At 35.4% G+C, this 23,878-nt stretch overlaps 2 protein-coding genes across 2 annotated transcripts; one reads left to right on the forward strand and one right to left on the reverse strand.

The window, feature by feature from the left end:
* The first annotated feature begins 3,424 nt into the window (after positions 1–3,424).
* On the forward strand, positions 3,425–4,565 carry LOC131649253 (uncharacterized). The gene is made up of 4 exons (XM_058919018.1): positions 3,425–3,673; positions 3,756–3,981; positions 4,067–4,113; positions 4,440–4,565. Exons 1-4 carry the CDS (start codon positions 3,482–3,484, stop codon positions 4,563–4,565), a joined length of 591 nt encoding a protein of 196 aa, XP_058775001.1. The 5' UTR covers positions 3,425–3,481.
* Positions 4,566–8,985: 4,420 nt separating this feature from the next.
* Positions 8,986–9,474, reverse strand: LOC131646229 (nucleobase-ascorbate transporter 7-like). The gene is made up of 2 exons (XM_058916337.1): positions 9,256–9,474; positions 8,986–9,173 (listed from the first exon to the last, which is right to left on the reverse strand). Exons 1-2 carry the CDS (start codon positions 9,417–9,419, stop codon positions 9,053–9,055), a joined length of 285 nt encoding a protein of 94 aa, XP_058772320.1. The 5' UTR covers positions 9,420–9,474; the 3' UTR covers positions 8,986–9,052.
* Between the last annotated feature and the right edge of the window lie 14,404 nt (positions 9,475–23,878).

A 23,878-nucleotide genomic window follows, 5' to 3' on the forward strand; every position in this document is an offset into this window, starting at 1 on the left:
TTGTATAATCTGTTATATTTTTTTAGGTTTTTGAGTCCTCTCTCTACTATTCTCTTAGTTTCTCTATCAGGTATTGGCCTATATCGGTTCGGTTTTTCCATGGTATAGTCTTATATTTACAACCAATGTTTTCATTCATTTATGAATTAAAATTTCTATAATTCATGTTTTCTTAATTGTGACTTTTAAATCTCAGCTCGTATGATGTGTCGAGATTGGACTACCTGAGCTTGTAGTATTACTGATATACACGCAGGTTCATTTTTATTCTTACTTTTACTTTATTTCATTCATTTTTCACATGACAACTATATTCTAAAGTACTGATGTGTTTTTGAGCAGTATCTTCCTCATAAGGAGGGGAGACCGACATATTTTTATCTTGGATCGCTTTACGGTCATATTCTCAATTCTAGTCGTGTGGACTTATGTCCACATTCTCACTCGTGCTAGAGCTTACAAGCGTTCACGTACATGGACGGATTTACGTACAACAAAATGGCGCAACTGACCCACCTTTCTAAATACATTTGAATCACTAATCAAATATTTTATTTTTTGACCCCACTAAAAATATGGTCATGCCCCCACATTTTTCATGACGTCACCGATGAGACATACAAACAATGTTATAAGACAAGCACAAATTAATTAATTTAAACACATTTTAAATATTTTTTTTATTAATTATAATTTTTTTTTTATTTATTAGAGTGTTATATTTAATGATGTTACAAAAACTTCCAATACTTTTAAAATATAAAAATACTATGTTTATGCTTACATTATTTCATCCATTGGATTGAATATTTGGTCTTGATGAACATTTATTGTCTATGCTTGCACATGATTTCATCAAGATCAAATATCCAATCTAATGGGTAGAATTTAATCCTCTTATATATATATATATATATATATATATATATATATATATATATATATATATATATATATATATATATATATATATATATATATATATATATATATATATATATATATATATATATATATATACTCCATCCGTCCCAAATTATAAGAGAAAATTACTTTTTAGATTCATTGAATAATTAATGTATTTGGTCTATATAAAGACCAGATACATTAATTCTTCAATGAATCTAAAAAGTGATTTTCTCTTATAATTTGGGACGGATGGAGTATATATATATATATATATATATATATATATATATATATATTAAATATATATTTATGATAATTAATTTTGACCCCACTTGTTGAAGTTTCTAGATTCGTCTCTGTACTGTACATGTCAAATCTTTCATCATCTTTTAAGTCTTTAAGACATATACATTTTAAATATTACATGCACATTTTCTACACTTGGAACAATCATAACAAACATTCATGAAGCAGTTTAAAAATTGTTAGAGACATAATATAACTTTCTTTTTCAAACTTCTTCCCATCTATAAGATATATAATTATTCTGTTAATTGATCGTTAAGATTTATAATTACAATTTAACATGTTTGAGTTATATCATGCTCTGTGAGTGTCTTTTTCTATTTCTCTTGGTATATGTATATTGTTTCTCTTGGTATATATGTGCGTACGCGCCTGTAAGAATTTGGCATAGTAGAACTAATAGGAGATAATGAAACTCTACTGCTTGTAGAGTATTTCTTGGGAGAGAGGGGCTTATTTGTTAAGAACGTAGTTCTCTACTTTATCGATTGTAAATTATTGTTTTGTAAAACTGTTTTAATCAAATAAGCTCTAACTGTTTCAGATTTTCTGCTGCAACTGTTTTTAATAGATTTATTGACCAACTAATTCTAGTAAAACAAAGAAAAATCAGTACACACATGACATAAGAGTATAACAGAACAAAGTTTTAAACCTGATGTGCACATGTCATAAAAATAATATGCAGCCTGTGCAAGAATCTTGTTATCTTTTACTATACTGTCTTGCTGTTCAAAGCTTATTTCATAAAATCTAAGTTAAGTGTGTTATACTGTCCTTGTATGCCTTTTCTTTCCTCTTAGGTTTCATGGCTCTTTGAAGAAATGAGAGGGGTATAGGGTTCACATCATCATTATCATTTGTTGGTTCATAGTTAGTTTTTTTATTTTTTCTAGAGCTTTTTCATACTTGAGAGTGATTGCACTAACATTGGCATTTGAATACTTCATTGGTTGTGCTAGTAGTTTTGTAGAGATTTCTTTGTCATTTCTTATGTGACATCTGATTAGGTCCTCAATGTTTTTTAATTGATTCTTGACAACAAATTAGATGGATTTTGAGATTTTTTGATTTGTTTGTTCTACAAGTTTGATTCTCGGCATGATTTTTGTTGTTGCTGATTTCATGCATTAGTTATGTTGTCACTGCTAAATGACTACAATATTCAGTTTGTTTGGGTCATTTTGTTAACAACTATGCTAAGTAGTGGAATTAAAGAGTCTCACTTTAGGTGAGCTGGTTTTTAAATCTCGTGCCTGACTATATGTGTTATTTCACCCATAAGAATCATGTATTTGAAAGTGTATATTGTCAAATAGGAATCAGGTTCCGAGCCAATACGTAAAATAGTGTGATTCTGCAATCTTGAATTTTTTTCTTTGCTAAGCATATACTGGAGACCCTCTAATTTCAAGCTACAACACTTACGCATATTCCCATATATTGAATTCTCATAATTTGTAATAAATGCAACGATATTTTTTCCTTTTGTCTATACATTTTTTAAATTAAATAACTAGTGCAACATTTCTCAGTATTCTTATCATTAAAAAACATAATTTAATCCCCATAAATATGCATGCTTTCCTGTACCTCATCAATGAGCCTTTTGTATTTAATCCCCATAAATATCGTTTGCTCATGAGATGCAGGGGAAATGTGATCATCATTATTATTTATTATAAATTAAATAAACGATTTTTTTTGGTTTCATATTGTACCTGACTTAACTCATGATAATCTTGTCCATTTTCAGTTATTTTTAGTATAATTAGAGGTGTTGCTTACTTGTATATGCGGTAGATATTTTGTTGTGTCTTTTTGAATTTTTGAATTTTAGTGATTAATGTGTAGGATTTTATGACTATTTTTACTTAGAAAATAAATGTTACTCTCCCATGTGCTTATAACCGAACTTTTATTTCAAGAAATGGACGTTAGTATAGTCGACACTTCAATAAAGCGTAAAAGAAATGAAGAAGAAATGGAAGAGCTTGAGCAAACAACATTAATTGTTGTTAGTGTTGTTACTACACTATTAGGAGTAATGGCTTGGTATCATGATAAATATTTTGTTAAGGAACCAACTCGTAATTGGAAATTGGAAAGGCGCAATTTCCTTAACCATCTATACAGAGGAACCGAAATTGATTGCATGGAGAAATTAAGAGTTAGGAAAGGAGCATTTTTTAAACTTTGTAGAATTTTAGAAGAAAAAGGACAATTGGTAAAGACAATAAATGTCCCAACAACTGAAGCTGTGGCAATGTTTTTGCATATCCTTGCTCACAACCTAAAATATAAATTCATACACTTTAACTACTGTAGATCAAAAGAAACAGTGAGTAGACAATTCAATAATGTCCTTAGAGCTGTTATGAAAGTAAGCCGGGATTATTTGAAGTTTCACGACTATAATCTAGACGGCCTTGAGGCAAATAAATGGAAATGGTTTGAGGTAAGTTTGAAAATTGTTTGAAAACTTCTAACCCTTTTTAGGTATCTATACTTGTAGTAATATTTTTAAATATTGTTTTTAGAATTCAGTTGTAGCACTTGATGGGACACATATTCCAGTAACCGTTACTGTAGAAGATAGACCTAGATACCGTAAGAGAAAGGGTGACATATCTACAAATGTGTTAGGAGTTTGTGGTCCAGATTTAAGGTTCATCTATGTGTTACCGGGGTGGGAAGGGTTTGCAGGAGATTCTCGGGTATTGCGAGATGCTTTGCGTCGTCAAAATTGTCTTCAAATTCCAAACGGTAATAGATTGACATTTTTTTATTATTTACTGGATCAAATGTAACTATATGATTTTTTCTTTATTTTGAAAAAAAATCATTGTAGGTAAATACTTTCTTGTGGATGCGGGATATACAAATGGTCCTGGATTTTTAGCACCATATAGAGGGACTAGATATCATCTCAAAGAGTGGGTTGGAAACACTCCTCAAAATTACAAGGAATTGTTTAATCTTCGCCATTCAAGTGCAAGGAATGTAATTGAAAGGTCATTTGGGATATTGAAGAAAAGATGGAGTATATTAAGAACTCCTTCTTTTTTTGACTTAAAAACACAAATTAGAATTATTAATGCTTGTTTCATATTGCACAATTTCATAATAGATGAAAAAAAAGTGATCAATATTTAGAGGCTCAAGACTTGGATCTTTTGTCTATTGTTGATGAAGAGTTAACCGACCAACAAATAGAAAGAGGAACAACTAATGGTGTAGAAGAGGTCGCAAGTGTTCAAGTGACTGAAGAGTGGACAACATTTCGTGACACATATGCGATGAAAATGTTTTCCGAATATCAAGAGAGAAGAAATATTTCTTATGCTTAGTGGATTTTAGATTGATTTTCGTTTTATTTCCTACAAAACTTTATTAGGAGTTGTTAGTTTGTATTTTTGATTTTGCTACTTTTGTTTTCTAAGGAATGTCTTGTTGATTTGAAATTTGATTGACATCTTATTGTGTGGCTACTTTTGATTGCTAATGAATGTCTTATATATTGTGTGGCTATTTTTGATTGTTATCTTATTAATATATTTTTGTTTATTTACTATTGAGATTTGATTGTTATCATGTGTGTTTAGTTGATTTCAAGAAATGGATTCTAGTTTAGCCAATGCAAGAAATTTGAACCGCAAGTCATTGGGAAAAAGAAAGATAGATGAAAGAAATGTTGGGAATAAGAAAGATGATGTAAGAGGTTACTTCACATGGAATTTGGACATGGAGCGTGTTTTAGCTGAAGCACTTAGAGATCAAAGAAGTTTGGGCCGCCAAAGTGACGGAGCTTGGAAAACAGTAGCCTACAATGCTGCAGCTGATGTTTTGTCTACACGCTTTAATGTTCAGGTTACGGGAGAGAACATCAAAAATCGCATCAAACTTTGGTGAGGATGGTATGGGATAATTAGTGATATTCTCAGTCAAAGTGGGTTTGATTGGGATGGAACAAAATGCATGATCAATGTTGAAGATGAAAATGCATGGAATGAATATCTCAAGGTACTACTGCTATATTTATTTTCTCTTGTTGTTTCTCATTAATATAAGGGTTGTTTCTTTCATTCATATCAAAGTACTAGTATACTAGGATAAGTTGTGGTACTGGTATTCATTTTTAAGTTACTAGTGTAATTGTAAGATATGACAGAGCTTCAGTGAGTTTGATGGAATCAGGGCGGTAACACGACGCGGTTCTGTCAAACTCAGTGCAAGAACTTTTGAGTCTAGGCTTATTTTACATTTGTACAAACTCAAATATTTGGATCATATTCATCCATGATTTTTAGTTTTCTGTTAACTTCTAAATGTGTGGAGTATAGTTTGCAAATAATATCTAACATTACAACAAATTAGTTCTAAATATTTCAGGCTATTGTGTTCAAGTAACATTATGTAAAAAAGTAGTATATGAGAGAATGGAAGGGTGAAAAGGTGAAGTTTCAACAGGTTCTCATTGTATGATTATGTTTTTGTTGAGATTACTTTTATTTTGAAGAGACTGATTGTCTGAATAACCTTGATATAATTGAGGTTGTTTTTGCTATCATCTTTGATGCTATGCTCCATAAACTATGCAGTTGCACAATTATGGTGTGCATTTTTATCATAGGCTCATAATATTTAGTTAGTTATCACAGTTGGATATGATATGCATCTAAGTGTATGCATCAACTCACAAACCAAACATTTGTGACAATATTGTTATAATTTTTATTTGTCAATGCATGTCTTTGCATGACTGTTTTATTTGCCCGCATTCATATTTCAAGCTATTGACAATATTGTTTTATTTTGGTTTTTAAGTCACATGAAGAAGCCAAAAGGTTCCGATTTAAGGTTATTCCGAATTGGAATGACATTGTAGACATATGTGCGAAGGATAGGGCTAATGGAGTTCAAGTAGAACATGCATTTGATGCAGTTGATGTCATGAGCAAAGAGGTAATTGTAGATGAAGAAGGGTCCACTGCGCATATTGATTTAGAGGAACCAAGCTCGGCAACAAAGAAAAAAGTGCAATATACTCGTGCTTATAAGGGTAGAGACAAAGAAGGGATGATAAGCTCTATTCGAGAAGTGGCTGAGTCATTGAAAGATTTTGTGCAAGTTAGTAAAAAAGGATGGAAGGAAATGCTCAAGAAGTGGTGCAAGAAGTGTTGAAAGAAATGGAGATGATTGTTGATTGTGATGACACTTTACGCTATGGAGCAATAAATTGGTTGACTGAAAATCCAAACAAAATAGCGATTCTCAAAGCTCTTCCATTGTGGGAGAAGAAAAAGTTTCTATTGGCTTCCATGCCTTGAGACCAAGGTAAATTTTTATGCCTTGATATTTATTTTAGTTGCTAATATATTAAAAGTAAGATAGAATTTCGCTAACTTTGTATTTTTTTATATTTTTGTAGGGAAACAATTGAAGGATGAAATTTTAGTTGGACTCTCTTTTACATTTGTATTTGACATTTGTTATGAAATTACTATATTAGTAGTTTATATTTTAAAGTTGAGTATGATAAGATTCATAATACATTGTTTATGTTTTTTATGACATTTTCGTGATAGACATTGATATATGTTTTGTCATATTTAGACTTTTATAATACATAGAACAAAGTTATTTGAGTTATTTATATGTCTTAATTTTTTATTTTTTTATATTTATGATTTTCAAAATACAAGAACAAAGGCTATAAACGTTAAAAACATATTTTATTAACATTTTAAACTTGTTTTTTTCATAAATTAATTTGAACATTTAAACATATTTATATACATGAATGAGATTAAATTTAAAATTTTAAACATATTTTTTTAACATTTTAAACATAAATTAATTTTAACATTTTAAACATATTTGTTGAGATCAAATTTAAAATTGTTTTTTTTCATAAATTAATTGAATTACATCACTTTATCCAAACAATAAATTTTGAAAATGAAACAATTCAAATACTCCATCCAATCAATAAATTTTGAAAATGAAGGAAATTCAAATGCTTGCATTTGAATTCCATGAAATTTCAAAACTCTTTGAATTTCCAATTGACTCATCCAAACACACTCTAAGTGTAGCACTTTCCTTTTTTGGTAATTCACATAATAAATACCATCCCAAAATGGTAAGTTTTGGTTATTTTTGTGAAATTCTTGATTTCAATTATTTCTAATGATTTTCTTGATCAAATTTCAACAAAAGTTTCACACATGAATGTTCACACTGATTTTGACTAATTCTTGAAAAGTCAACGGTTTGACTTTTGGTCCCAGATGAATTTTCTGATAAATGAACCTCCAATTCAGTTTCAATCAAGAATCAACCAATGAAATCAACTGAGTGGCTCAACATAGACCCCATGGCACCTCATACCATATCTCAACTCCTGATTAAAAATGTTGACCAGAAAGTCAACTGAGTTGACTTTGGTCAAAACTCTGATTTGGGGAGACCAGATGAACCTCAAACTTGTATCTTTACATAAAAGCCTTGATTTTGACAAATGGATTCTTTCACTAAGGACGATTCGTTCGAGTACTATCAGAGTTTGATTCTTGGTGGAACAAAATTTTGGCAATGAGTCGTCCCTCCGAACCACGAAACCAGATTAATCGATTCACTATCTAAATTCAAACTGGTGGCTAAATCAAAAAAAGAAAAAAAAACTCATATCACTTAATTACTATTTTATGACATGTTATTTACACAGTTCCAGAATGAGGCTAGCCTATTATAACATACTAACATTTTCTTTGTAATAAACTCACTTCACTCACTCACAACATCTAAAATTTGCATACTAAAAGTTCAAACATAACTTGATCATAACTTTAACTCAGTACTCTAAACTTGACAATCAAATGTGACTTCTTGGATAAATTATTTTTATTACTAGCTACAATTTAAATTTTCTCATTCAAATATTTAAAAACAAGCAAAATCATTGTATTATTTCCTAAATTGATGACTATTAAAAACAAATTAAATTAATGGAACATGAGTATGACCAATATAGATCTATTAATCATAGTTCAAACTTTATTTATTATCTATGGAAATTATATCTTGGTAAAATTTAGAGTCAATAAAACAACATAAGAAAGAGCATCTATAAGTTTGAAATTGTTCTACTATTTAATAATTTATAAAATTCAATTTTATATTGTCAATTTAAATTCAGATTTAACTTCATTGATTTTTTTTTTTTTAACTTCATTGACCTGCTTATATCTTCTTAATTGTGGAGGCGATGCATTTGTAATATTAGTACCAACCATGCATTATTATTCCAAAAGAGACTAATTCATATCTTTCCATACAACTAATTTAAATTTTGATGGTAACATAATTTTGAATATGTTAATCTATTATACTAAATATCGAAGTATTAAAGTGACAAGCAGCGAGTCCTCAGCGGTTTAGTATATATTTCAATGGAAAAAAATTTTACACCCTATTTCTATTTATATTGTCTAAAAATTTTGCCTTTAATTTTGTCCAAAAATTTCACATTTTATTTTTATAAATTTTGTCTAAAAATTACTAATTTTACCTCTGGTGTTGTCTTAAAATCGACTATGTGGAAAGTATATAATAAATAGAGGGGTTGAGCCCGGGCTGTAGCTCCGCCATGTTTATACTAAATTTGGTAGTATTAAATTGACATGTGGGAAGACTTCAATTATATACGTATAGGTAAATAAGATGAACATGTAGTTACATATTTGCTATTGAAATATTGTCCGATTTACTATATATTTCAAGATGTTGTACCAATTATGCCAACACGATCAGTCCTACAAGTATGTGCATTTGTTTAGGTTCTAATAACATTAACACGGTCAGTCTTACAAGTATGTGCGTTTCTGTAGGTTTCAAAGACAGTGAGAAGGCAGACATAAGTGCACCTTGTGTTGCACGCATAATCTGTAAAATCTCTGCACATGTATCACAAAATCAGTTAGATCAAGTAAAAATGTAAATTAATGAAAAATACAAGGAGCTTTGTCATGAACCAACCTCAGTGGATCCGCAATCTCCTTGTATCTACCTGCCAAGACAACTAGTAGGGTGATCGACACAAATGTATTTGAAGGGCTAATGACCACGAGTAGACGAGTCCCAAAGAAACTTTGCACCAACATGTTTGCTCCTGCAACAACCAATAGTCTTTGAATAACCATTGCTTTTTCTTTCTATTTAAAGAAAAATTATGTTAAAAGCATTGTTAGAGTTAAAATTTCATTCATCAATGCAAATCCACACGACCAGGATTAACAATATGACCGCAAAGTGATCCAAGATTAAGACACGTCAGTCTCCTCTCTTCACACGAGGAAGATACTACTTAAAGAAACATCAGTGCTTTAGAATATAGTGGTCATGTGAAATATGAAAGAAAAAAAAGTAAAAGAAACAATAAAAATGAACACGTCTAATTTATGGAGCATGAAAACGATCCTTTGGAGTTTTGAGTTTATGTTGGTTTTGAGGATCAATTTTCATAAGAGTAACATTTTCGGTGTTAATGTCGGAGAAGGGTACCTCGAGGAGGCATCTACCTTCCTTTCGTGTAAGGTTGATAGATTACCGTTTAAGTTTCTTGGAGTTAGAGTGGGTGATAGTCCGAGGAAGTATTCAATATGGCGGGAGTTGATATCGGTTTTGAAGAATAGATTGGCGGTGTGGAAGGGTGTGCACCTAAATTTAGCGGGTCGTGTTTGTTTGATCAATGTCGTGTTAAATGCCTTACCTATTTATTCCCTTTCGTTCTACAAAGCACCTTCAAAGGTTCTTAAAGAAATTAGTTCCATTCAAAGAAAATTTCTTTGGAGCGGTAGTGATCTTAAACGATTCGTTAATTGGGTTAGTTGGTAGATTGTGTGCAAATATCTTGATGAAGGAGGATTAGGGGTCAAGAATGTGGAGGTGATGAATGTTACGCTTTTAAGTAAATGGAAGTGGAGGATCTTATCAAAAGACAAGGTTGTTTGGCGGGGTATTCTTGAGTCCAGATATGGAGATGTGAAGAGGAAGGTGCTAATTGGAGATATTTCCGTTATCGAGAAAAGGGACTCAATTTGGTGGCGAGATCTTCTTTTATATGACAATTTTGAATTTCTGCTGTATCAAAATTTCACATGTGCTATGACGTGCAAAGTAGGCAACGGGCGGGATGTTCCTTTTTGGTACGGTTGTTGGGCTGACTCTCAGCCGCTGATGGTGATCTTTCCAGAGTTGTTTGCGATGGCTAGGAATGACGGTATGGAGGTGGCAGCGGTTGGAAACCATTCAGTTTCGGGCTGGCAGTGGGATGTTGAAGCGGTTCTGGCGGATAGCAGCAGTAACAGTGCTGCTAGGCAGGGCAGGATCTCCTAGAGCTCATCGACCATGTCGTCCCAAGGAACGGCGTCAAGGATGCTTTCGTTTGGAGAATTATCAAGGATGAAGTCTTTACGGTAAAATCCTGCTTCTCTTGGTTCTATGCAAAGCTGTCTGGGCCTCCTCTCAACGACTCAGTCGTAAAAGCTGCGTCGTTCTTGTGGAAGGTAATGCTCCCTCAAAATTCCTTTTCTTTGGTTGGAGAATTATCCATAACAAAATTGCTACCAAGGACCAATTTCTCAAAAGAGGAATTTTAGATGACACCGAATTATTATGCGTGTTTTGTTCGACGGATGAGGAAAGTTTGCTTCATCTTTTAGGTGGTTGTCGAGTGGTGAATGACATTTGGTCGAAGGTTTTCGCGTGGTTAGGAATGATAGTCGATTTATCTTTGGAGGATTTCATGTTTTTTCCTTTCTTCTTTGAGAAAGTGAGGAGCTTAGCCAAAAGGAGGATAGTGGATGTTATTTGGCTTGCATCGTGTTGGAGTATTTGGATGAGTCGCAACAACATCATCTTCAATAACGAGAGTTTTAGTTTCCTAGATTGTATGTCGGAGTTAGTGTTCCGCTCTTGGAAGTGGTTACACTTGAGTCTTAAGCTTGTTTTAAATTGTAATTTTCATGTTTGGCACTTTCTACCGCATAGTTGTTTTGAGTAGCGGGTTTTTTCTTTGACTTTGTATTTGGGAGAAGCAACCCTTTTCCTCTAGTTCAATTTCATTTCTTATTAAAAAATCACTTAATTGTAACACTTAATGGGATGTAATGGGAAAAGTAGGTAATGATAAATTTAGTAACTAACATAAAATAATGGAGGAGATTAGCCACGTTTTGTTTGTAATTTAATTATTAATTAAAATATATTAAAATATTAATTAACATTAATAAATAAATATTGATAACTAACCTAAATTTAATTATGTAGTGACTTTTATTTTTTCATTCATGTAGCCACGATTTGTTGAAGAAGTAGATTCGGTGGATGGCTTGGGATAAATTAGCTTGCTCTAAGATTGAGGGGGGTCTCGGATTCAGAGATTTTAGAGCCTTTAACATGACTATGGTTGCAAAACAAGGTTGGTTTCTCATGAATAATCCGGAAGCGTTGGTGTCTAGGTTTTTTAAAGCAAGTTACTTCCCTAAAACTACTTTCTTTGATGCTACTCTCGGTTACAATCCTAGCTTTGTTTGACGGAATATTTGGAAAGCCAGGAAGGTTATAACTATTGGTTGTAGGTGGAGTATAGGTGACGGTAGCCACATAAGAGTTATGGATGAACCTTGGATTCGAGGAAGAACAGAGGGTTGTGTGAAGGGGCCCCAACTTCAAGGTATGTTTAATTTGGTTGTTAAGGACTTGTTGCTTCCTAACGTTAAACAGTGGAATATGAGGGTGATTCGTGAATTGTTTGATCATGTAGGGGCGGAGGAAATCCTTTTGGTCCCGTTAGTGGATGATGTTACAGAAGATAGGTTGATTTGGAAGGAAGAGCAGAATGGTCAATATAGTGTTCGTTCAGGTTATCGAGTTTGGAAGAATAAGTAGAAGTGTTATACCATACATAGTCATGAGGATAATTGGAAAGGGCTGTGGTCGATTCTTTTGCCACCCCGAGTGAAACACCTTCTTTGGCGGATTTGTTCAGGTTGTTTACCTTCCCGAGTTCATCTTAATCAACATCATGTTCCTTGTCCTTCTACTTGTCCATTTTGCGACATGTCTGATGAGGATGATTGGCACGTCTTCTTCGAGTGTCCTGAAACAAGTTCTTGTTGGCGGATAGTGAAGGATAGAAAAACACTTAGAAAAGGGGGTTTGAATAAGTGTGGCTTTAAAAACTTGTAAGATAAAAACAATGAACACAATTATTTTTATCCTGGTTCGTTGTTAATGAAACTACTTCAGTCCACCCCCTTAGAGTGATTTACCTCAACTGAGGATTTAATCCACTAATCCAACTGATTACAATGGTTATCCACTTAGAAAACTTCTAAGTCTTCTAGAGTATACTGATCACAACTTGATCACTCTAGGAATTCACCACTTAGAAAACTTCTAAGTCTTCTAGAGTCTACTGATCACCATTTGATCACTCTAGGAATCTTTTACAATCAATGTAAAATAATATTTATAAGAGTAAGATTTGCTTCTTATAAAGCTATAATCACAACTGTGATATTTCTCTTAAGTTCTAAGCTTAACACTCACTAAATATTACAAGAGTTTGTGAGGTTGAAGATGAAGTTCGTGAGCTTTGATTTTGACAGCGTTTTGGTATTTTGCGCAAGTGTTGTGTATGTTGCTTCTGATCAGAACTTCTATATATAGGCGTTTGAGAAGATGACCGTTGGGTTGCATTTAATGCTTTGCGTGAATAATACTGAAGGATAGAAAAACACTTAGAAAGGGGGGGGTTTGAATAAGTGTAGACTTAAAAACTTGAACGATAAAAATAAATTGCACAGTTATTTTTATCCTGGTTCGTTGTTAACTAAACTACTCCAGTCCACCCCCACGGAGTGATTTACCTCACCTGAGGATTTAATCCACTAATCGCAACAGATTACAATGGTTTTCCACTTAACCCACGACTAAGTCTTCTAGAGTATCCTGATCACAACCTGATCACTCTAGGAACAAATGCTTAGACACAAGCTAAGACTTTCTTAGAGTATCCTGACCACCACGTGATCACTCTAATTACAACTGCTTAGACACAAGCTAAGACTTCCTAGAGTATCCTGATCAACACTTGATCACTCTAGTTACTTACAAATTAATGTAATCAAATAAGAGTTTTACAATGCTTCTGAAAAGCTATAATCACAACAGTGATATTTCTCTTAACGTTTAAGCTTAATCTCACTAATATATTACAACAGCAATGTAGTGAGCTTTGATGAAGATGAAGTTTCTGAGCTTTGAGTTTGAACAGCGTTTCAGCAAGTTAACTGTTAGCAAATCGTCTGGAAATTGGTAACCTTGCTTCTCATCAGAACTTCATATTTATAGGCACTTGAGAAGATGACCGTTGGGAGCATTTAATGCTTTGCGTGTTCCGTACAGCATTGCATTTAATGTTTCACGCTTTTGTCAACTACCTCGAGCCTTGTTCACGCTGTGTCTACTGACGTTGCCTTTAATAGCTTCCAACGTTCCTTTTGTCAGTAAGCGTAGCCTGCCACCTGTACTTTCTTCTGATCTGATGTTTATGTATACAACGTTTGAATATCATCAGAGTCAAACAGCTTGGTGCATAGCATCTTCTTGTCTTCAGACCTTGAAGTGCTTCTGAGCGTGATACCATGAGAACTTCAGTGCTTCTGCTTCTGATCTCAAAAGCAACCTGCCCAGCAGAGTCGCCAGCTGTAGCAACCTGCCCTAAAAATTAAGACTTAGAGTCGCCACCTATTCTGAAGGGCGAATAGGAAACCCTACGCAGTTATGAGATCTGGGTAAGTTATTATAATCAGGTCGAGGGAAGGTGTCAGGCACCCTCAACCCTTTCCTAAGGTTTGTATCTAAGGTTAAGGCTTATGGCAAGATTATAAAGAAAGGTGACAGAAAGTAATAAGGTTAATAGGCAAATATTATGAACATGATTAGAGTTTTGAGGAGGGGGAACCCTGTAGCAACCTGCGCTAAAAATTATAGCTTTTAGAGTCGCCACCTATTCTGAAGGGCGAATAGGAAACCCTACGCAGTTGAGAGATTTCTGGGTAAGTTATTATAATCAGGTCGAGGGAAGGTGTTAGGCACCATTAACCCTTTCCTATTGGCTTTGAATCTAAGGGTCAAGTTTTATGGCTAAATGTTAAGGTTTAATAGCTAAGGAAATGAATAGGGTGAAAATTGAGATTTTAGGGAGGGGGACTCGCCTTGGTTATCCAAGTGCCTACGTATCTCCTTAAGGAGAATCAGAGTCAACGTAGTTCAGGCACAGGATTGTACGCCTTAGAATCGATATGAATGTGTTGACAGTATTTTGAATTACCTATCGTAGTTGGAATTTGATTTGAAAGGCATTTTGAATTGCCTAGGATAAAGATCCGTAGTGTCGTGGTTTAGTGTGTTTTGAAGGTTTGTTTGGGCGTACAACCCTGATTTGATATGGCACCGTTAGATGCGATGACCAATAGATTTGGTCAGTATAGCTAACGGATTAAGGGGCATTGCTGGTTACTCAGATCGATAGATTGATCGTCGCGGGCAGCAAATTAAGTGTGTTTTAAATTTTAAGTATTTTCATCTCTCGTCTAATGCGACTAATAGATTTAGCTGGGTCGAGGAGAGAATTAATTAAAGGATTAATGTTTTATTATTTTATTCAGATATTTGATCAGTACGACATAGAGAGTCGACTAATTCAAAGGCGGGATGAAATAGATATTCATTCGCCATTTATCCGTTAAAGGGAAAATTAGAATTGATTGTTTTTATTGTTGGATTTGATTAATTAAATTAATCGATTGTTAATCATTGCGACCAATAGGTTTAGTCGGAACGAGTAACAAATTAAATCCAAAGACTTCGGCCAAGTAGCCAATGGGATTGGGGCGAACCCTAATATTATAAACTTTTATAGGGTTTTTGTGATTTACAATTAATTAAAATTAATTAGAACAATTAAATCGAATAGTCGAGATAATTAACTAAATAATTCTAAACCCCTAACTACAATCCTAATCCTAATTTAATCATATTATTAATCTAATAACTAGACAAAAGTTAAATTATAGATATACATAAATTTAATAATAATAAGATGAATTATGTAATCATATGAATAATAATAATAAAAAAAATTAGAAAAAAGAACCAGGCTTTTATTAGGTGTGGCTAGGCTGAATGCTTATGGTATGCATCCTTCCATCCTGTGCGTGAGATCTATATTGAGGGGAGATCCAAGGGTCCTGAGCGGAGGCGCACCGTGAGTATGTATGAGAGCGCAACACCAGATCCGTAAGCATGCTGCACCAAAGAAAATAAGGAAAATATATACGGGACACTGGGATCGAACCCAGGTCCCTTCGGTTCCAAGACTCCATTCAAACCAAGGGCGCTGCAGCCATTTGTTGTTAGAACCATAATCCCATTCTATTATATAAAAAAAAACCATGAATTGACATTAAAAAAAAAAACAGACGAGGGCGGGGCAGCTTCTCCTTCGTTTCAGCTTTTCTGGAAAACAAAACTTATGGCCACGTTTTTTGTGTGTGGTCCTAAACCTGTAGATCTCAAAATCCAAACAAATCAACACTAAAATCAAATTAAAGGGCGTGGTTCAACCGCAAATCATTCCCCGAATTCAATAGAATCGTTAATTTTGGCTAATTTCTTCTAAACCTCAGTGCCCCCAATTCAAAATTTCCATAACCTAACAATGGCAGAACACTATACCTGCACCCAAACTCAAATTAGATGGCACAAAAAGCTTCTAAACTTCTTCAAGATCCAGCATATATAATCAAACACAATTTAAATTGCCTAAATATATGAAATCGGGATTAAAACAAAATGCCTAAACCGTGAGTGTATGGAAACAATTTCGCATGCTTTGGTCGCCCCTGTCGATCGGGTTAGCCTTAGGAAGGATCGAGGGAGATGATTTAATCCTTGGAATGGCTCGAATTCGCTTCAATAATCCTCTGCCATGGCCATTGAGTTTACGATTTTTTAGAGCTCCGCACCATGTCTTTTTTCCGGCCAAAAAGACCCCCTATCATTAGGACTTCTCTCCCATATATAACAGAATAATTAGGTTATCCTTTGAGTCCAAAATTCATTCAATCCAAGATTGAGATTTTGATTGAAAATCCACATCTAAGTTTTCCAATTTGGTTCTAATTCCATCCTTCCATGAAACGTGAACAGACTCTTGTTTTGGTTTATTATTTTTTTATTTTTTTTTATTTTAACAAAATAATAATAATAACTAATAGTAATTAACACTAATATAATAATAATACTCCTAATAGTATAATAGTTAGTATAATAGTTAGTAAAAAAATTACAAAAATAATAATTCTAATAATAATTCTAATAATAAATGGTAAAAATTAAATGGTAAATTGAATAAAATGAGCAAATATAAAAATAAATTATGATGATTACAAACCCCAAAAAATAAGATAGATAGGCCAAACGTTTGGACCCAAGATACCTGTTAATTTCACCTCATTTTAAGTCAGGGTATTTTATAAGAGGGTGGGTTTGACAATAGGAGTGTCAAACCCCATGACTCTTAATTTTGCCCTGATGATTTAAAAGACGTGGATTTGATCGGGCAAATTTTGGGGTATGACAGCTGCCCCTGTTCAATCTTCTTAAACCTGAAGAGTCTGATAGACACGTCTGCCTATCGTAATCTAAAGGTAGAAGATGATTGAACACTGAAATGCCCTGAAATTTGCCTTTGTTGGGAAGAAATTCCATGGGAGATGGGCTTACAGATGCCACCCAAGGTAAATACCTCTCTTTTTTAGAATGCGAAGCAGACGCTTTTGAAAAGAACCTCTTGCTTTGATTGTGGTACGGCCTAAAAGGCAACCTGAATTTTATGCAATGTTATGATGCATGTAATATATGATGCAGTGAGCTTCTCAAAATAAAGGAGAGTAGTGTATGTATATGCAATATGTATGAATGAGGTATGTTAGTCGAATGATGCATGATTGTCAGTTGAAGTATGTTAGTAATTCTGAAAAGAAAGATAAAACCTTTGCGTGTTATTGATGATGTTTTGGAGAAGATCACTGCCGAGGGACTAACGTGATAAACCCTAATGAGGAACCTTGGAAAATCTTGTTGTAAAATTCTTTGTAACACCCTGTTTGCCTGGAAAAGCTCCTAGAAAGGATTGAATACGTCTTAAAGAAGACTGCCTGCACCATTTAGGATAATTTGCTATGCTCATAGCAACTGCACCTGTACCATTTAGGATTATTTGCTATGCTTATAGCAACTGCACCTGCACCATTTAGGATTATTTGCTATGCTCATAGCAACTTCACCTGCACCATTTAGGATAATTTGCTATGCTCATAGCAACTTCACCTGCACCATTTAGGATAATTTGCTATGCTCATAGCAACTTCACCTGCACCATTTAGGATAATTTGCTATGCTCATAGCAACTTCTCCTGCACCATTTAGGATAATTTGCTATGCTCATAGCAACTTCACCTGCACCATTTAGGATAATTTGCTATGCTCATAGCAACTTCACCTGCACCATTTAGGATAATTTGCTATGCTCATAGCAACTTCACCTGCACCAGTTAGGATAATTTGCTATGCTCATATCAACTTCACCTGCACCATTTAGGATAATTTGCTATGCTTATAGCAACTTCACCTGCACCAGTTAGGATAATTTGCTATGCTTATAGCAACTTCACCTGCACCATTTAGGATAATTTGCTATACTTATAGCAACTTCACCTGCACCATTTAGGATTATTTGCTATGCTTATAGCAACTTCACCTGCACCGTTTGGATTATTTGCCCTAGTTTGGACAAATTTCACCTGCACCATTAGGGGTCACTTGCCCTTGTTCGGACAAGCTTACCTGCACGATTAGGAGTTATTTGCTATAGTTCCAGCAAACCTCCCTGCACCAATAGGATTATTGGGTTTTGTTGTAACAGTCAGACGGAAACTGATTACCAAACGAGAATTGGATTTTTATGAACCAGTCAGACGGAAACTGACTACCAAACGAGAATTGGATTTTTATGCACCAGTCAGACGGGAACTGACTACCAAACGAGAATTGGATTTTTATGCACCAGTCAGACGGGAACTGACTACCAAACGTGAATTGGATTTTTATGCACCAGTCAGACGGGAACTGACTACCAAACGAGAATTGGATTTTGATTGTTTGCCAGGCAGGAACTGGGTTTGAAATGATTTGGACTGCTAATGAAAATTGGACCTCTATGATATGTAGTGTGTGAATGCCCCAGATGATATGCATATGCTAATGTGTATGTATGTTGATGGTGATGCTGATATCATCCCCACGATTTTATCTCCTTTGTTTAAACCATATTTGCACCTACACCACGGCTATGCTTATGTCGGCTTGGTAATGTGGATAATGCTTATGCATATGCGTAGTTTGTTTATGAGTGAAATGAACAACAAGGTTGCTATCATCAGTAAGATTACTGGCATCGGTAAGGTTACCGGAAAGCATCAATCAGGCGATTGGGAAGAATATCTCAGTAAGGTTACTGGCATCGGTAAGGTTACCGGAAGCATCAATCAGGTGATTGGAAATATCTCAGTAAGGTTACTGGCATTGGTAAAGTTACCGGAAGCAGGTGGATAGTATAGCTTAGCACCAGAGTTTTTGATGTATGGGATAATGCTTATGCTCATGCATATGTTGATTGATGTAATGAGTGGAACGAAGTAATGTCTTCTATAAGACTGCCTAAAAAGGTTTCCGGAATGGATACGAACATTTGTCTCAAAGAAGACTACCTAGAAAGGTATGGTGTAATGCATCAACCAATGTATGTGATGCATGATTTGTATGTATTTGTATGATCCTCCAATGATAGGTTATTAATAACCAAAGCGTATATAGTTTGCTGGAGTTGTGGGTTTGTTTGATGGGGTGTGATGCTAGCGCGATTCCCCGATACCTATTTTTGAAGATCGTAGTTAGGAGAAAGATTTGTAAAGTGTGGGAACACCTTTTTCTTTTGTTGTGCGCCTTGCCCCAGTTTTCCCCTTTGAATTACTCCACGCCTTTAACCTTTGAGGTTCTCCGCGCCTTTAACCTTTCGCGGTTCTCCACACCTTTAACCTTAGAGGTTCTCCACACCTTTAACCTTTGAATTGTTTACTTTATGGATTTGATATCCAATGCCCCAATGTTTAATGGAAAAGGATGCCTATGATCTCCAAGTCATGAAGGAAGTGCCCCGAGAAATAACCTTATCATATGCTTCGACGTTTGAATTGAAGGGTATGCCCCTGATCTCCAGGATATGAAGGGCTATCCATAGTGTTCTATCCTTTTGAATTTGAATTCTTCCATGTTTGACATGCCCCTGTTTGAGATTGCTCCGAGGTGTACCCCAAGTCGATTGAACCTTAGGAAGAATGCCCCTAGTGACTAGGATGTTTGATTGTATGCCCCTGTAATCCTTGAAATTTTGCCCCTGTTTAGGAGAACCCCCTAGATGTGGTTCCCCCTACTCTAGGGTCTTTATTAGAAATGATCACCTTTGATTAAACCAATTTTGAGGTTTCCTCGAGTGCTAAGTGTTTGTTCGTAGATGACGTTGTACCCTTTGGGAAGTAACTCCAATACGATGCGTATGCAAGTTTTGGAATCGAAGTCCGTTATGAACTAGGACTGGATGATTAGAAATGGATGCCTGAAGAAGTGCAATAGTTAGGAATAGTTTTAGCAAACATTAGGAGTCAGTATAACAAAATTCTGCTTAATATGCTTTCGTGGTTAACCTTGCCTCAATTAGGACTTTTGAATGTTGTAACTTGGCCTGGTTCATGTTTTAAGAAACAATGGATATAAGGCTCAAAGCTTATTTAACCCCACCCCTTTCTCCTTAATGTTCTCCAAATCCTAAAAATTTGCCTAATCCAATGGATGTGCTTTATTTGCAAGAGAATCAGTTTTGATTTTGAATAGAAGCCTTAGTAGAGATCCAAGCATTGATGAGAAATGTTGTAAAGATCCAAGCATTGACGGGAAGCTTCGGTGATTTAGCAGTCACAAGATTATCTTTTGTTGTTTCGCCTTTGTTTTGTTTTTTATCCCTTATTTTTGCATGAACCAATTCCTTTGAATTTGATCCATCGGGATGCCCTAATTTTTCTTTTTTTGCTTAAGTCATTTTGTTTTCCATTTTGACTTAGCAGGCGCTTTTCTCCTTTTTTTGTTTTGAATACTCCTTTGGAAATATTGATCCTTGGATTATGAATATTGTGACCGCCATGTTGACTTTGATTTGTAAGCTTCGACTTTGATACGTCCTTGATCTTGAATGATGTATTTAGGAAGAAGATGTTGTGAATGTTATCTCCATTGCTTCCTCAATCTTGGATGAACGCGAGGGCGAAGATATGCTTGAACCTTTGCTTCATCGATTGATTCTCTTGACAACCAAAATACACCATTGAATTAATTGAAATCTACCCTGCCCCTGGTTAAAATCAAGGTTTTTTTTTAAAAGTAGAAACAAACTCCAACTCCTGGCTCGAGGGGGTGACGAGGGATTAACATCCTTATATCTCCACTGTTTGGGGATTGAAACAATGCCTGTACATCCTCGGCTCGGTCTTGCCTTGAAAGCATATGTTTAGCTGGACTTAGTTATTTATGTTCTTCATTCTCCCTTAAGTTTGTTAACAATCCTAAATCTGAGATTGAAAATAGAAGTGCGCGAATGAAGCGAATGAATTGACTCCAAAACCTGCATGGTCATCCCATTAGAATTGCTAATCCGAAGGTACAACTTCTTGAGTAACACTTAGCGATCGTAGGGGTTGAAATTTTGACATGATAAACACCTATTAATCTTAGGGACAATCTTCTTTATAAATCCATTGACTTTGTTTTACTCCTTAGTTCATTAGACTTGTAGAAGTGAGGGCAACCTCGAATTTTCCTTGGGCACGTCAAACCTGTCGAGAATAAATTGTTAGCGGTGGGTTTTCGTCGTATCGGAACTTCATGAGTTTCCTTTGACTGAACCTCTTTTGCTTTCCCTAAGGATAGTATCACCATTTGCAACCTCCAGATTTTGTAGATTGATAAAGGAAATCTATGACCCCTTTTGCCCCTTGGTGGGGAGTTAACACACGTCGCCTTTTCTGCATCGTATATGTGCATCTTTGTTCAGGATATTGCCCCCCAGTTGGACTAATCCTTGCCCCCAGGTTATCGTAGAGCATCCTTGTAAGTTTGATATGTTCATAGATGAACCCCCTTATGACTAGATACTCCTTGTGTGTATCTATGAGGGAACTCTTTTATTGAACTAACTCTTGCTCGACGATGACCTTTGTTGTATTTATAATCCTGTTACGACAAGGCATGGACACGTGGCTGGCACGGTGAAAGGCATCCTCTCTTTCCTTTGTAGGACCAAGCTCACTCCCAATAATTGATCCTCATTTCTCCATAGTCTATAATCCTTTGATTTTCTTCGGGAATTTTGGGAAACCGGCTAGCGCGGTAAGTGTGGATGCGGGTGAAGATAGAAATGCAAATGTAGGTGCAAATGTATGACTGCATGAAAATGTGAATGCATGGATATGCGAGAGACTCCTTGTAAGATAGATGTTATGACACGCAAACAGAAATCCCTTGGATTGGGGAGTATGTAGAAGGTAGCGGCTGGTGACCGTTCAAGACAGTCACCAAGTCTCATGGCCATCGAGAGGCCGTTCGACGTGTACCAATGGAGTTGTCCTTGGTGGGAAGGTTCTCTATGCGGAACACAACCTATATAAGGACGATATCGGCTGAAGTGAAATCCCTACAGGCTAGGGATGAAAGATGTATAGATGGGAATCCAAACCCTACAAGTTAGAGGGTGTGCGGAAACAAGCATGGAGTGACCGTTTAGGACAGTCAATAGATCTCATAGCCATCGAGAGGCCAATCGAACGCACGCTAATGAAGTTGTCCTTCGTATGAGGGATGTGATTTTTTGAAGTAGGATCCCTACCGGCTAGGGGATACGTAGTTGTAAGCACTGGGTGACCGTTCAAGATAGTCACCGAATCGCATGGCCATCGGGAGGCCAATTGACGTATGCTAACAGAGATGTCCTTCGTATGAAGGATGCGTTTTTAGAAATATAATTCCTACAGGCTAGGGAACGCATAGAGGTAAGCACGTGGTGACTGTTTAAAGTAGTCACTGGATCGCATGGCCATCGAGAGGCCAATCGACGTGCGTAAACGAAGATTTCCTTCGTGGGAAGGACGCGATTTTAAAGTATAATCCCTACAGGCTAGGGAATGCGTAGATGTGGGCACAAGGTGACCGTTCATGACAGTCACTAGGTCTCATGGCCATCGAGAGGCCAATCAACGTGCATAAAGGTAGATGTCCTTCGTGGGAAGGACGTGGACTTGGAAATAGAGTCCCTGCAGGCCAGGGAACGCGTAGGAATACCTGTAAAAATTAAAAGGCAAGGCATTCGCAGTATATAAATTGCACATATATAATAAGCACGTAAGCACATAAGCCCTAGGTTCATAGGTTCGACGTAACGGCTTAGGGTGCCTACCATTCCCATTGGTATGTTCTAGAAGGTCTCATGGGGTCGTTCGTAGCCGCCGAGACTTTTTGTCTCTTTGGATTTTAGAACAACTCATTTATCCATGAGGTTCGAGTTTTAGGGGTAGGTTCCCAGAGAGATCAGCCAAATACCAAGTCCAACCCTCAACAAGGTCAAGCCTCGTATCAGACCTTTCCGGATATTCAACCCACTATGAGTGGAATTATAATAAGACTCGTAGGCGATGTAATTCCCCTCTAGTCTTAAATATAATTCCCACGCTTAGGTTTAACAGCAATTTATACATCCCAAAAATGCGATAAAATAACACATATTCAAATAAATAAACATTTAATTGAATTGCAGTAAATAAATGAATTGCAGGTAAATAAATAAATAAATAAAATTTAAATATTTACAGTAAACCATAAACCCCGGAAATTGCAAATAAATATACAAATAAAAAATTTAAATATTTAAATATAAAAAGAAAAGAAAAAAAACCTAAAACCCTACTCCAAACCCTAATTTTGGCAAATTAGCCAAACTCTAATAGCTAGCCACAAACCTAAATAATTTGCCATTTGCCAAACCTAAACCCTGCCAAAACCTAGGAGCATAATAATTCACATTATAGTTTTATCCCCAGCAGAGTCGCCAGCTGTAGCAACCTGCCCTAAAAATTATAGCTTTTAGAGTCGCCACCTATTCTGAAGGGCGAATAGGAAACCCTACGCAGTTGAGAGATTTCTGGGTAAGTTATTATAATCAGGTCGAGGGAAGGTGTTAAGCACCCTTAACCCTTTCCTATTGGCTTTGAATTTAAGGGTCAAGTTTTATGGCTAAATGTTAAGGTTTAATAGCTAAGGAAATGAATAGGGTGAAAATTGAGATTTTAGGGAGGGGGACTCGCCTTGGTTATCCAAGTGCCTACGTATCTCCTTAGGGAGAATCAGAGTCAACGTAGTTCAGGCACAG

Source organism: Vicia villosa, linkage group LG2, assembly GCF_029867415.1.
Source record: "Vicia villosa cultivar HV-30 ecotype Madison, WI linkage group LG2, Vvil1.0, whole genome shotgun sequence".
Lineage (NCBI taxonomy): Eukaryota > Viridiplantae > Streptophyta > Magnoliopsida > Fabales > Fabaceae > Vicia > Vicia villosa.

Bases quoted from the DNA above. Each gene is read 5' to 3' on its own strand.
- LOC131646229 (XM_058916337.1), bottom strand. From the start codon at position 9,419: ATGGTTATTCAAAGACTATTGGTTGTTGCAGGAGCAAACATGTTGGTG. The intron at 9,174-9,255 runs GTTGGTTCATGA...ATACATGTGCAG, and splicing joins GAGATTGCGGATCCACTGAG to AGATTTTACAGATTATGCGT.
- LOC131649253 (XM_058919018.1), top strand. From the start codon at position 3,482: ATGTTTTTGCATATCCTTGCTCACAACCTAAAATATAAATTCATACAC. The intron at 3,674-3,755 runs GTAAGTTTGAAA...TATTGTTTTTAG, and splicing joins ATAAATGGAAATGGTTTGAG to AATTCAGTTGTAGCACTTGA. The intron at 4,114-4,439 runs TTAGCACCATAT...ATAGAAAGAGGA, and splicing joins ATACAAATGGTCCTGGATTT to ACAACTAATGGTGTAGAAGA.